General features: G+C 50.5%; 1 protein-coding gene across 2 annotated transcripts in view; it reads left to right on the forward strand.

The window, feature by feature from the left end:
* Window positions 1–3,654: 3,654 nt before the first annotated feature.
* Window positions 3,655–15,365, forward strand: part of HOMER3 (homer scaffold protein 3) — a 31,820-nt gene continuing 20,109 nt past the window's right edge. The window contains exon 1 of one of the 2 annotated variants that reach the window (XM_005278972.5): window positions 3,655–4,295. In XM_005278972.5, coding sequence (XP_005279029.2) covers window positions 4,291–4,295 — 5 coding nt within the window. In that variant the 5' untranslated portion in view covers window positions 3,655–4,290. The remainder of the gene's footprint in view (window positions 4,296–15,365) is intronic. The other variant, XM_005278971.5, reaches the window with a different exon arrangement.

Below are 15,365 nucleotides of genomic sequence, written 5' to 3' on the forward strand. Positions count from 1 at the left end.
CAATCTCTCCTTTTGAATCCATCTTTTATTCCTTAAACGGTGTGCTTTACAATAAGGGCCTCTTGTATATCGTTATGTGCAAATGCCACACAAATTGTGGCCTCTGTTGAAACATACTAACACTCAGCAATGTTCATGTTCCCAGATCTCTGTTTTGCAGATGCTAATTAATAACCATTTGCACTTTTCAAGGAAAGAGCTAAAGGTGGGAATAGCCATTTGCCTTTCTAGCAGGATCGAGTAATGGGGTTGGAGAGTGAGAAGAGGATTTTACATAAAAAATGTACAGCTGAAAATGAAAAGACTGAAGAGCTGCTGCGAAACCATAATGCTAAGGCTTCTCTGACTGCAATCACCCGTTGTATCAATGAACTGCAAAGAGCTAGTTTGAAGGTGTGTATCTTGGCCAGAGAATGTGATTTGAAAGGGATTGTACTGCCGTTAAGAATACCCTTTAGGCAGCGATCTGTTGTGTGGTCTTGACTGAGTTCTGAGCCACTGTGTAAAGAGCTGCGGGAAGATTAATGGTGCAAACTTGACAATAGCTGTGTAACTAATGACATGGGGGTGATCACAATATCTCATTTCTGTTCTCTTCTGGAGGGCAGGAAACAATAACTGCCTCCCTCAGGGGGAGAAGGCACAAATGGAACAAAAACCCTGTTAAAGGACACCTCATAAGGTTACTAACACCTGCTTTTAGTGCAATTCCTGCTGATCTAATTACCCTAATTTTAACATGTAAAATAATTAGCTTCTGAGAAGAGCCATAGATAACCTACTGTTAGCAGGTCAATATGAAAGATATTGTGTGTCCTACTTTCAGCAGAGTCTTCAGTGTGGTTTATTTTAGTCCCTTTGTCATTGGTGGCCAGGTTGTGCGTATGAAGGACAGAGAAAATGGAGCAGAAGGAGTAAGGACCCAATTCATCTCTGGCCTGGCGTTGAACTTGGTTCTGGGCCTGGGAGAGGAGGCAGTCCTGGAGCTGTTGGTTCATCTGCCAGCTCAAGTTAGAGAGGCATCAGAGGCTGTTTTCACCTGTTGCTGTGGCCTTTCTGACTATGCCCCAGTGTCCACTTGAGAAATTTCAAAATGTTCCCATAATTTCTAACACTTGTTCAGCTCCACTGGTGTCAGTGCTGGGAGCTCTGGTATAGATGGGTCATTGGCTGCTGCATCATCTCACCTTTCTCAGTAAAGCTGACATCATGGTTAAAACATTGGCACTAGGGGTTCCCAGCACTGTTAACGCTGCTGACAAAGGAAGAGGATTTTAGATACATTTCCCTTCTGTGTATACTGTGAAAGGTTGCAGGTGGAGGGGATACCCCGATAGAGAGAGGAGGGGGAGGAGCAGCAGTACTGTTGCAGTATCTAAAGGTCCGAGACAGGCACCAGGCCCTGTTCTGCCAGGCACTCTGCACAAATATAACAAAAAGTCCCGTGCCCCAAAGAGCTTACAGTCTGAGCGAGGGGAAACCTCATGTTTGTCATTTTTATATAAGCTCCGTCTGAAAACTGCTAAAAGAATGGATGCTACCCCAGCATTTCCTTGAACATGGGCACAGCTTATCATTGTCGTGCAAGCCTGCAGTGCCCAGAAGTTATTAGGGCATGGAAAAGTTAATGTGCAGAACAGGCTGGAATTAATGCAAACTCTCTTGGGGAAATTCCTTATTAATGCAGGTGACCTAATAAAATCACAAGCAAAAAATGAGCCACGGCTCCTCCAGTAGCCACACAATGGAACACCACTGGCGATCTGGTCAGGCGAGGCCTGGCGTTAGACTAGTGGGGGGTTGAGGCACAGTGGCAGTGCTGTTTGTGGGAGCCCTGTGACTCGTACCGCTATAAATCAAGACTGAAGCGCATTGGCAGAGCTGTGTTCATGGGGATGCGGAGAAGTCCTGGAATACTGTCCTGCTGCAGGCCCACGTGCATTGCTAGAAACGTGAATGTGAGCACTTGCACAACTGTTGCCTGCTCTAGTGAGTGCATGTGCTCACACCCTCAGACCCAGGTGCAAACATAGCTGCCAGAATTTAATGTGCAAAGTATCTGCAACAGACCATTGATTTCTCCCACACACACACCTCAAATGTAGTGGATACTGTTCAAGACGAGATGTGATTTATTTATTTTATTTTTTTGGTCCCTATGACAGAAAGACACTGCTGTTCACAGCAGGGGCCTATGTTTGTACTGCATCCAGAATGCTTCCTATGAGTACCCTGCGATCTCTACACGATACAGCTGTGCTGCTGCAGCGTGTGTGGTGAAGACACCCTATGGCGACGGGAGAGAGCTCTCACTGCAGCATAAAATAACCACCTCAGTGAGCGGCAGAAGCTATGGTGGCGTAGTGCTGTGCACACGAGTGCTTATGTTGGTGTGACTTATGTCACTCGGGGGGAGGGGTTGGAATGCCAACACCCCTGAGCGACATACGTTTTGCTGTCATAAGTGGGAGTGTAGACATAACTGTGTGTTCTCTATCAACAACTTGGAGACAAATATTTAGGGCCTGATCCTGTATTGCTCTGCTCTGTGTCTCATCATTTGCAGCTGAGCAAAGGGAATGTAAAATGCTGCTCTTCTAATCTGGTAGCACTTTGCATTCTGCCCTGGCACAAATGATTGAACAAGGTGCAGGTCATCCAACTATGTAGGGCTAAGTTCATCCCTGGTGTAATGCTGGGGAAGTCAGTGGACTTCCAGCTGGGAAGGGTCTGGCCCATTGTGTTTGGACAGCACCCAGCACAATGGGGCTCCAGTTCTGATTGGGGACTTGAGTATTATCGTAATAAGTATATTTACTGCAACTGCTAAGCTACCTGCTATCTGCATGAAGATATATTTTCTTTAATATTGTCTAATCTATTTCCATCCCTAGATCCTAGTGCTTCTGTTTGTCTGTCTGTCCCCATCTCTAGATTCGGGTGTGTTTTTCTATCCATCCAACCTGCCCTTTATTCATACATCTTCTCTAGGGGCCTCATTCTCCACTGCTTCAAACCTAGTTCAGCTATTTCCACCTGTGCAAATTGGATGTAAAATGCGAGCAGATCAAAATGTCCGTGTTTCACACTCGCTCTGCACAGCTGCAGATGATGGCGCAAGGAACAGGGCAGTAGAGGGATCAGGCTCTGTCTTTCTGAAAGGTTCTGGCTAGATTTAGATAAAAGATGTGGAGTTTGGTTTTTTAAACGTTAGCCAATATGTTTTAAAACAGGGGTCAGCAACGTGTCCGTGGTAAAAATGTTGAGGTCGGTGGTAATTTTTTAAAAAATGGAATGACTGAATGACATAACCCCTTGCCAATGTCCGTCACTAAGTCCGGTAATTTTGTCAGGTGTCCATCACACAACATGGTGGTGCCAACCCTTGTTTTAAAATGTTAATGTAGAAAGGGTAAATTGTATTTTAACATGGACTAGCTGATCAAGCAGCTTTGATCCTAATCTAGACAAACCCAGAGCCTTTATCTATTAGATTTTACAGCTTAAGAAAGTCCAGAAATGGAGGAAGTGGGAAGTGGGGTTGGGACATCTTTGCGCTGGGCTGGTATCTAGCAGCTTGGTGTTGCAGTGGGTGCAGAGTGCAGCTGTGCCCAGCAGATGGTGCCTCTGAGCCAGATGGAACCCATTGGAAATAAAGTGAGGAGAAAGAAAAGAGAAATGTGATGAGATGGGGCAGTTGGCAGAGGAAGGAAGCAGATAAAAAAAATGAGAGAGAGAACAAAGAAATCGCGACCAAGACGAACAAACTGTGGAGGCAGCTTCACTTTGGGGGCTGTGGAAAGAACTTCCAGGGTATCTCAGTCGCTGGAATAACAGGGAGCAGGCTGCACTGCTGCAAAGGGTTTGCAAAAGGAGCAAATAATCTGGTGGCTGCTGCCCATGCTGAAGGGAAAAAGGGATCCTGTGAGCAAGAGCGAGGAGGAAACTGCCTGCCGGAGACTGCAACATTTCAGTAGCAAAGTGTGCTCCAAAGTTCCCTCCAGGATCCCCTGGGCTGCAGCTCTTGGTGGGGAGAACCCCCAGCCGGGAAGGTTGCCCTAGCTCTCACCCCCTGCCCCTCCCACGCATGCTTTGGGATTATAGGTCATTTTTGAACAAACAACAAAACTAGCGGATTTCAGAGTGAAATTCCGGAGGAAATTTAAAGAGCATCCGGATCCGGAGAAAGAGAGAGAGAGAAAGAGGAAGGAAAAAATAAATAAAAACGTGGAGTGAATCTAAGGCAACCAAAGAAGGGACGAGGAGAAAGAAACTGACACTGACGTGGAGATGGGGTGAGATTGGCAGTTTTATTATTTGCGTGTTGTTTATTGTATTAATAATTTAAAGACCCTGATGTGTTTTTAATGCAGCAGAGTTGAAGGGATAAGGATTTCGAGTTGCAGTAAAGAAATTCAAGTTTAAATGTGAAAAAGTCCCCTAAGCTTTAGGGGTTCGGGAAGTAGATAGTTTCAGAGATTTGTAACTTACCTTATGTGACCCAAGGTGTGGGTGGAAGGCTCCAAGGGGATCCATATCTTGTATAAAATTCAGAATGGCCCTTTGGGGTGAAGTAAAGCACCTACTACCTTTGCAGCCCTTCCCAGAAGTTAGAGATTTCTGATTTTGTTTTCTGTTGTGTTCAGTAAAGTGGACCCTACTTACATTTGTAAATGGGTAAATAGCTTGACTGAAAATCTCTGGTCATAACCCCTAAATTCTTTCAGGGGTGAAATATACTCTAAGTGGCTACCAGGCATTGGCATAGAAATGGGAGTTTAGCCTGGTATTTGATTTATGCATTCATAATAAACCCCAACTGTGTCATTTAAGGATCTGACATGCTGCTGTGAGTAAGTTGCTTGTGTAATGAACACTTCTGGGCCACTTAGAAGCACGCTGGAGCTGGAGAAAGCCCCTGTCTGCTCCATCTCTCCAAGACTTTGAGTTTGACATTAGAGGAGAAATAAGTAACATTTTAATGGCTTGTGTTTCTTTTGCTAAGTTTTTGATTTCCCTCTTGGGCAGCCTGGGTTAAAAGACTGAATAGGGTGAAACAGATTCAGGTGGCAGAAGGGACACAGACATTAATTCCGATCTCAGAGTCTGTGAATCTAGAGTAAATCCATTTAAGTCAGTGTGGTTTACACTGGGCCAGCTTAGGGCAGGTCTTCACTATGGGGGTGGGGTCGATTTAAGATACGCAAATTCAGCTACGCGAATAGCGTAGCTGAATTTGACGTATCGGAGCCGACTTACCCCGCTGTGAGGACGGTGGCAAAATCGACCTCCGCGGCTCCCCGTCGACGGCGCTTACTCCTACCTCCGCTGGTGGAGTAAGCGCGTCGATTCGGGGATCGATTGTCGCGTCCCGACGAGACGCGATAATTCCATCCCCGAGAGATCGATTTCTACCCAACGATTCAGGCGGGTAGTGTAGACCTAGCCTTAGATCAGAAACTGTCCCCTGCTTCCCTGTATCATCTCTGCAATCCATATTGTGACTCCCAAACCCTCAGCCTTGGAATTGCCAGGAAGGGTGCAGCAGGTGGATAGGTTAGGACTGGCATCTTATTTTCCAGGACTATGGGATGGATCCTTCTTCTTGGAACTGTCATGCTACACCCAATGGCTGTGCAGTTTCGTTAGAAGGTTGCCACTTCTCATGCAAAACGTTGGGATTGTGGTCACTGCGACAGAGTTCTTAGATTTCACTCTAATGATAGTGTCAAGGCAGCAACATTATAGTCAACGTGGAGATGACATTTCCACCCAACCCCCTGTCTTCAGTCACAGAGAATTGCTGAGTGGAAAGGTCTTTGTGTTGTGCATAGATTACATGGAAAGGTTGAATAGCCAGCAGCAGGTTAGTCCCCTGGATTCCCAAGAGATTAGGAAAGCGTCACCTTTGAAATGATTTCCCACCAGTAGGTTTTAGTTGATTTATATTTTAAGCAAGGAGTTAGTCCTTACCCCCCATTGACGCTTGTCAGGTTTCCTTGTAACCCTTGTTCCAGTAATATCCATGGTGTAGCTTTCATGGATAATTCATTCCTGAACTCGAACATATCTCTGGCGTACTGTAGGTTTTAGAGCATTGCCTTTGTACCTTTAAATAGCTAGTTGTAAATGTCACTTGGGTCACAAGGGAAGTGAATTCAGTCACCTCCTAGCTGAGCCCATACTGGGCATTTGTCCACATTTCAAACTAGCACAGGACAGGCTGAGGAAAGGCCTAGCGTTGGCTGTTGGTCATGCTTCAGGAGCAACAGAACTAAGGTGCGTTGGCAGAGCTGTGCAGGCTTCCCTGTGTGTGACCCCTGCTGTGCAATGAAGACACATGAGCAGAAATGGGTGTGAGCACGAATGAGTGTTAAGGCCTGGAGGTGCAATACTATATGGGAAGCCCAGGACTGGCATAGTAGGTGTGCTGCAGGTCAGGGCTGAGGTGTGTCAGCAGAGCTGTGTGCACACCTACGCCTGGTACTAGCTGCTGTGATGGGTCTCGCTTTCTGGAATATGTAAATATTACTTAGATACATTCAGGACCCATACCAATGGAGGAAGTGGATTGCTGTGCATATAAGCCCCTTGGTTTGTGTGTGGCAAAGGAGGAGCCAAGAGACCTTGGAAACAGTGGGGGACAGCCATCCCAGAGTGGTAACTGTGCCAAGTACACTGGGCACCCAGCAGCAGCAGGTCATCCCTGCTCAGGACGCGCCACCGGTGGGGATAGGATTCTGGTAGAAGAAATGCTTAACAATGTGCTGGGCCTTTAAGTGGAGTCCCTGGTCTCCTTCCCCGTGCCTGAACTTGCATGCTTGGCATTGTGTTCCCCAGGCTAATCCGACTGGAGCATATACAGCCAGGATTCCTCAGGCGGCTTTTATCTACAAACAGGCTGGGAGGGAGCCGCTTTTCATTCTTCATACGGAGCTTTCCTGGCTAATTCTGCAGAGGGAGAAGCGGCCCTCGGTGCTTCCCACCACTGCATTCCCACAAAGCAGTGGTGTGCAGTGTGGAACGGAAGCAAGCTGCAGCTAAGAGGGCTTGTGAGCCTGAAGGGAAGAGGCAGTATCTCTAGTGGTTAAAGCCAGGCGCTGAAAGTCAGGACTCCTGGATTGTATTCCCAGATCAGGAAGGACGTGTGATCTAGTGGCTAGGGCAGTCAGGCCCTTAGAGGCAGCTGCCTGAGTCCTGGGGAGAAGGAGCGCCCAATCTACGTCCTTTTCACTCGCCCCCTGGCTAACCTAGGAGTAGCTTTGATGGGCTCTGGAGGGGATCCTGTAGGCTCTCCCCTGCTCCGCCCCAAGCAATGTCACAGGAAAGTCAGCGGGGTTGCAGACTAAACTGGGGAGAAAAGTCAAGGCACTGAAAAGGGCATGTTGGGGGAGGGAAAGAAGGAAAGGAGGAATCAGTCCACATGCCCCACATTGCAGTTCTGAGATCCAGGACTTGGTCTGTCTGACACACACCAGAATCCCGTCCTCCCCCAGGAAAAAACGTCATGTGGAACAATCCTGCTGTCTGTGGCCTGCAAAGTGCAGGAGGTCAGACTAGATGATCGTGCTGGTCCCTTCTGACTTTAGAGTCTATGAATCTTTCCCCTCATTGAGACCTCTGGTTCTGAGAGCTGATAGAGGGGAGAGCAGTGCTTAATTTGCACCAGCAGGGCCTGGCAGTTCAGAGCCCCGGCACCTCTGGGCTTGGCAGTTCAGAGCCCCGGCACCTCTGGGTCTGGCAGTTCAGAGCCCTGGAACCTCTGGGCTTGCTGCATCCGTTACGAATGTAAAAAAATTGCTTGAGCCCCAGCACCTCTTTCATTATAAATTAAGCACTGGGCGAGGGCCCTGTCCCCGCTGCATCCAGCACAATCTCTTAGCTGACTCAGCAGGACAGTGGGCTGAATTCCAGAATGGAGCCAGGTGACGGTTCTCTTCCCCGGCCCCTTCCACTCCCCTATGAGCTGTTCCACCCAGGAACCAGAGCTAGGGCTGGGGGAGAGAAAGGACGGTTAGGATATGAGAATGTGAGTAATTAATGGGAATGGCTTTAAAATGGAATCCCGTAGAACAGAGCCCATCCAAAAGGGGAGGAGACGGGGGGTCTAAACCCTCGAGTCTCATCCCCCTTAGAGCTACTTCTGATGTCCACCTGGATGCTCCAGTGAGTGCAGAACATATCTACGCCTTCTGCTGGCTGGCACGAACACGGCTCTGCAAAGGTCTGAGCCGAGGCCCAAGTTGGGAGCCCCGTGTCTCTCGTACCTTACCACAACGGCTGGGAAACCTTTGGTGCTCTCTGAACCTGAGTTTAATCACTCCATGGCTTTCTCATCTGGGGGCCTTTGCCTTTGGGCTTGCTGACTTTGGCAGGCAGCAGAGCCCAGGTCTGACAACCTGCAGGGCACAATGTGAAGACGTGTTTCTTGCAGTGATCCTACTCTCTGTGCTATGAAAATACCCTGCAGCCCAGGTGGAACGTGCTCTAGAAATGGCAGCTGAAGCCACAACCCCAGAGCACTTCCCTGCCCCCCGGCCCGGGGGCTGCTGCGCAAGTCTGGTTTATCTGGGCAGATCATTCTGCTGATCTGATCCTTTGGGGCCTGCCGCAAGGTGTGTTGTGCTTTGGATGGCATGAGGCCCATGTGCTGCCCGGGTCTGGGCTGAATGTTACAACACCAGCATCTGAGAGAAAGGAGAAGCTGCCCTGCCCTGCCCTGGCAGGTAATTCAAAAGCCCTGCAGCGTCAGTGTGGATTCCTCAAACAGGCCTCACTTGGGCAGTGGGGGCAAGCTTCCTGCATGCGCCATCACGTTTACCGGCATGGCTGAACCACAGCAAGAGGGGCAGCTCATTCTCCGTGGCCCATCCCCCCATCTCTGCTGGCCAATGAGGGGGCCAGTTACTGGATGCATATGGGGACTGGGCTGAGCCCCACCAGCCTAATTTCGCACCAGCAGCTTCCGACTGCTGCCCTAGTGGTAAAATGCCTCATTCTAAATCCCGCAGGCTTTCGCGGGAGTGCCCCAGAGCGGAAATCTCACTCTGAGATCTGCCAGAGCAAATCTTCCTCTTAAAAATCATAGTTAACAATCGTATCTTGGGCAGAACCGCCCCTCCCCATGCACATACTTCAGAATTTATAACAGGAGGGCGCTAAGCATCAGCTTCTCTTGAAGGAGCAGCCGTGTTAAGGACCATCACCAGTGCAAAGATTAAAACAAATGTCTGGTCTCCACTCATTCAGCACAGGGGGCCGGGCAGGTGAACAGGACATGATAAGCGATTCAGTGAACCAAGCGTGCATGCCACAGGCTGGCGGGCAGGATTGCTGGGCCAGGATTGATGGCGGCAAAGAACGAAAGAACCTCCAAGGGGAAAACTTCCCCATGAGTATGCAATAGTCAGGGAAAGGACAGGGAGAAAGATGGAAGGGAGTGAAATAGCTTGAGCCAAAGGCAGCTTTGTAGTAGACAGGAGAAACCGCTCTCTGCACCCTCCTTTTGTTCCCACCCACCAAAGAAACCCGTTGGATGCAATAGAGGATCTAAAGCAACCAATAAGAGCCTGCCTCCCTATCTCCACCCCACCCCACCCCACGAGCCTTGGCAGGAGGCTGCATTTTAACACATGCCCTTGTGGTTAGGAATCCACAGCTGCGGGAGGAGTTGGAGAGATCTTGGAAATGTCAGGCAGGAATTTAACAGATTGCTGCTGCCTGCGTTGCACTGGATTGCACTCCTGAGAAAGCAGAGCAGTGACTGAAGAAACATCCTTTCCCCGAGGGCTCAGGCAGGGCTAGGACCCTGCTAGGGTGACCAGATGTCCCGATTTTATAGGGACAGTCCCGATTTTTGGATCTTTTTCTTATATAGGCTCCTATTACCCCCCCTCTCCCCCGTCCCGATTTTTCACATTTGCTGTCTGGTCACCCCCTGCTAGGCAGCAAGGATTGTGTCAAAAGAGAGAGAACAGAGAGGATGACCAGTGAGAAGCACTGGAGATGCTACTGCACTGTACAAACTCAGCTACTGAACGGGCTTTTGAAATTCTACCCCTTTATCTGACCTGGTTTATTCCTGACTATGGGAAAACACTGCTTTTGTAGGATTTTGCACCATCGTCCCCTTGGGAAGGGGCTAGCAAATGTTGTTAGTGCTTAGAAGGGGAGTAAATTCTAACCCCAGCTCTGCCACTGACTCCTGTGTCCTGGGGCAAGTCCCTGCCCCTCTGTGTCTCAGTTTCCACACCTGTAAAACAGCTGTGCAGCTCTAATAACGAGGATTAATGAGTGACCACTGTGAGCTGCTCTGATTAAAGGCATCCGTAGCTGCATGCTGGAAGTGTGCGAAGGTGTGCGTGACTGCTCACTCAAACAATCCCTTGGGACGGTGAAGATGAATGATGGGATCTGAATCAGGAACGGGCTCAAGAACTGAGCTCCCCAGTGGCTGCGTCAGGCTCCTCGGTTACAGTGTGAATGTTGTCTTGCTGTAGCCTGCCAGGCCTGCATCTGTGATGCGCGTGTTTCTGTAGATCCGTCCCAGTGCGTGCATTACAGACGCGTTCACGCAGACTTTCCTGGGGCAGGCTCGGGAGGGTCGCATGTCAGATGTTTCTCGGTGGGTGTGCACAGGGAGCGGGGTAGAGGGAGGAGGAAAGGAAATGGGGGGCCTCTGGAGATAGGGATTCATGTGTGCATACACTACTTAAACCACAGGGGGTCTGACTGGGATTCGATTTGATCCCTCTGCTCAGCAGGTTCATCCTATCGCTCTTCAGTGCTGTCTCCTAAGAAGGAGCAGCTGCAGCCTCTCTTGATGGGGCCCTCACTGGGAGACGGGGTCTCTCCTTTTCCAGCAGGTGGGGGTGGTTCAGTTGCATTCTCTGAATGGACGGGGTCAGGGCTATTTAAAAAGATACCCCTTCCGAATGGGCCTGTAGGAGAAGCTGCCAAAGGAGAGGGGGATGCGTTGTCCTGGATGGACCGGACACCCAGCTCTCCCCCAGGGCTCAGTCGTGCCATGATTATTAGAGAATAGAGGGGTGAGCATTGGCTTTTAACCCTCTCCAGGTTTTGTCTTGTTCAGTAAATGCAGCACTGGTGAAAGTGCTGGATCAGGAATCCTAGAAATCAGCGTTGTCTCCTTGTCCCTGGGATGGCAGACATTTGGGCATGCGTCCCTCACCCTACCCTGTGTCCTGACGCGGAAGGGCTCACCTCTAGGGGCTGGAGGGAATTCAGTCTCTTGGGCCCATTCAGTTCTTAGCTCCTCTGTCGAGACCACCAGCAATGGCGACACACCAATGATTAGCTGCTCTGGTGTTTGTGATGTGGGCACCAATCGGCCAGGAAATGAACTCGGACACTGAGGTGATGTCGGCCATATAAGAACCTAGCTAGAAATAAGGCCAGCAGACCGTTTCAGATAAACTGCCTTTTGGTGGGATGACCAAGCCCGGCCTAGGTTCAAATCAGTGACTGACTCTGGGACTGAGCGACAGGGGATGGATCACTTAATGATTCCCTGTTCCATTCATCCCCTCTGGGGCACCTGGCATTGGCCACTGTTGGAAGACAGGAGACTGGGCTAGATGGACCTTTGGTCTGACCCAGTGTGGCCACTCTTATGGTCTTACGACTCAGAGGTGAATGGGTCCGTATCTCCTTGCCCAATCGCCAGTCTCCTCCCAACACCTGCTAGTCAATCTCAGCAAGTGGAGTTTTCCTCCTGGAGGCATCTCCTTCAGGATAAGATCTCATTGCAAGAGGAGAAAACAACACAGCCTTAAGACAGCACTGTGATGCTGCAATTCTTGTGTGAGGTGCCTTGATTCCATGGTGATGGGCACATTAGAAATCGCTAGATTAGCTAGACCATCTCTTTGTTCCCTTTGAAACTGCTGAGTTTTGCCCAGGAGAGTGGCTGGTTGGATTCCCTGCAGCCAGGAGGGTAGAACATATTCATCAGTCAGCAGGTCATCTTAAACTAACAGTGGGACATTTAATAAGCAAGTTCTCCCCTTCCCTCTCAGTCTGGGACCAAAACCAGCGCAAAGGGGCCTGGATCCTTTCCAGTTGCCATCATCAGGCACTCACTGATCGGTCTCAGTCTGAGCCAGATCTTTGTCCTTTAACTTTGCTTCTCTTAACGATCAGCAAGGGGTCGGCCCTGGGGGGAGGGGAGGGGTGTGTGTGTGACTTTATTTACACATGCCCTTTCCGCTGCCAAGCTGAAAGGAACTGTCAGCATTTACTGAGGTGTGTGACATCCAGGTATAGCCATGTAAAATGGGGGTGGGGCAACAGGCAACCTGACCATTCCAATCCTAGGCACTTTTGAGGCTATTTTTAAATGGTTTGTGGTGCTCCTGGAAAGGAGAGATCGATGGCATTGGCCAGAGGAGAGCGGAGTGCAGACAGGTGCTGGGCAGTCCTGCCCCGCAGCCCTAAACTGCAGCCCCCCTGCTATTCCAGTTCTGGGTTCTCAGGCATAGCCCTGCCAGTGCCTCTCAGTCCTGACCCACAGCCCCCACCCCCCCTTGCTATTCCTGTCTGGGCTTCTCCTGAGCAGATATTGTCAGCCGTGCTCACTTGGGCCAGGCAGCGTGGTGGTACTTAGTTGCAGAAAAAATGACAGGAAGGGTTAGGTGGAGCCCATATATGTCACTGTTGTGTGGCCCCTGGAGGGTTTGCCCTCAGGTCCTGGGAGGTCACTGGCTGTTTCACCAAGACCTGGTGTCTCTCATTGACATGTTTTCGGTTCCTATTCCTCTTTGGTCTTCTCTCCCTTTCAGTTTCCTGCCGAGTCTGTTTCCTTCCTCTTTCTTTCTGTCATTTGTTTCTCCTTGCTTCGTTCAGTCTCTCAGACCCTGGGAAGGCTTTTGTTTCTCAACTCTTGCTTTGGTCTTGTCAAACAAAAAAGCAAAACCGGAGAGGCAGGTCTCATCCGCCAGCCGGAGTCCTCCACGATGAATCTCTGTACCCGCTTCTGTGCTGGGGTGAAGAGAAGCCCCCTCCCCCAACAACCCCGCGCCGCAGGCCCCTCTCCTGGTGCTGGAAAGTGCTGCTGATGAGAGAGACGTACTAACCAAAGCATTTCTGTAATTCTCCCAAACTGAGCACGAAGCTCTCCATGGCCTTTGGGCTCTGCACTATCCTGGAGCATGAACTACAGAGAACTAGAAGAGCTGGAGGCAACTGTGTGAGCCTTGAATTCAAAGCCTAAGCAGCCGCTTCCTCGAGCACTGTCCATGTGCCAGAGAGGCATCGTGGCTCCTTCGTAGCTTGGGTACCTAGGGGTAGGAAGGAGCACCCTGGCCCATTAAACTGGCTCCCCCATTCCAGGAAGCCGTCTCCTATTAGCAGGGGTGGAGGAAAGTTTGAGTGCTGGAGAGGGAGAAGATTCCAAAGATTACCACTGTCGTGCAGTGTGCAAGTTAGTTTTGTTTTCTAGTGGGAGGAGAAGGATGGCGAGGTGTCCCTGATATCCCAGCATGCAACGCACGCAACCCTTTCCCCTACATTAGCACTTTCCAGCTGATGGCCTGAAGGTGCATGAGTGACTGGAGCCTCCCCAGGAGATAGGACAGTGTTTTTAACCCCATTTTGCAGATGGGGAAACTGAGGCACACAAAGGGGTAGGGCCTGGACCCATGGCCACACAGTCAGGAATAGAACTGAGGAGTCCTGGCATACAGCCCTGTGCTTTAACCACCACATCCCAAACGGACATGCAAGTGTAGGGCTGCTGTTCCCAGCTTCAATGAGAGGAGCAGGGTGGGAAGACAGCTTCCTGGATTCTGCATGTTCTGTTTCCTCAGCCCCTCGGAAGCTGCCTTGATGCAGGAATTGCCTCCCTTGCAGCAGGTAAATGTGCATCGACATGCAGCCTCTTCTGTGCTGCAGGAGCAGACAACTTGTCCCCTGTTCAAATGGGGAGCATCGGAGGTCATTGGTACCCGTCTGGTTTGGGGAGTCGGTGAGGCTTGGACCTGTGTTGCCTGGAGGGACAGACAACTTTCCTTGTTAGTACGAAGTCTGGTAGCTCCAGCCTCCAGGAAAGACCTTAGGGCATCAGCTGGCACATCAGTGGAGCTCAGACAACAGCCATGAGCAGGAAGTCCCAGACTGCCCCCCCCCCCCCCACAGCATGGCACCTGTGCAGTGTCTGTTCCAGTGCAGAGCATGCAGGACTGGAGCAGTGTACTGGGGGAGGAGGCTGCATGGGGTTAGAGCAGTCAGTGCTGCCTGGGGAAGCCAGGGCAAAGAAAAGGTGTGAAATGGCCAGCACACTGGAACTGGGCCATTCTGTTACCTACGCGGCATTCCACTCCCCTGCCGTTTTCTTCCCCTTTCCTTGGGATCTGCAGGAGGCGAAGCAGCGCTGGCCTGTGCGGCTATTGTCTCACAATTACACCGTCAGCAGCCAATCTTATTGTCCCTTGAGTCTTGCCCATCTTGGAGCGATCAATACAAAGATTTTTGGTAGTTTTCAGTCAGTAAACGCCAGCAGTAATCGACCCCTGCCCCCGGGGCAGCCTCAGCAGAGATCCTGAGGACTGAACACCCCAGGGACCTGGCCTCCCCTCTGCCCTGTAGAGGGGTTCCCCCCAGAGGGGTGGTTCACGGGCTGGCTCCTTTGCTTTCTGCTTTCTGTGGCACACCAAGTGCTGCAGACAATAACCCCACCGGGACCAGGGGGGAGTTTGCTCCTGCTTCTAATTGACAAAAATTAGCAGCAATAAACATCCCCTGTGTTCCAGCCGATCTGAAAAGCTGCGGAAAGCGATGACTAAGGTTCCTCACAGCCCTGGGGCCTGCTGACTTGGGCTCCGCTCTGAAGCGGGCCATGATGTCCGTTGCACCCTGGGGGGCGGGGGAGGCGCATGTAGCCAGTTCTAGCTCACAGCCACCCAGCTACGGCAGCGTTCTCTCTCGGGGGAGGCAATCCCTGTGCAGGGACATCTGGTGTGGATCTGGGCTTAATCTAAAGCCCACTGAAGTCAGTGGGGGAGTTTCCATTTGGATCGCAGCCTCACTGAGGGTGTGAGGAGGGGAAGGGTACCTCTTGTCAGTCAGTACCATTAAAAGTGACCAAACACCATTTCAGAGCCGGTGAAATTACGGACACACCAATGGAACTAATCCAGACTTTTCACTCCAGTTTGTCCCCAGCACTTATTGCCAGAGAATGTGAAACCAAAATAAACAGGGAAGCGGCTCTGTAGCCAGAGCACTTTGCTACATAAAAATAGCATAGTGCTAAAGCCACGGCAGCCCCTGTGCTCCTGCTGCCGGCACAGGGGCGGTTACTCCGAGTTATATGGCTTCCCCTGCAAGCCGGACCGCGTGTCTAGTGA

The sequence above is a fragment of the Chrysemys picta genome, chromosome 25 (assembly GCF_011386835.1).
Source record: "Chrysemys picta bellii isolate R12L10 chromosome 25, ASM1138683v2, whole genome shotgun sequence".
Taxonomy (NCBI): Eukaryota; Metazoa; Chordata; order Testudines; family Emydidae; genus Chrysemys; species Chrysemys picta.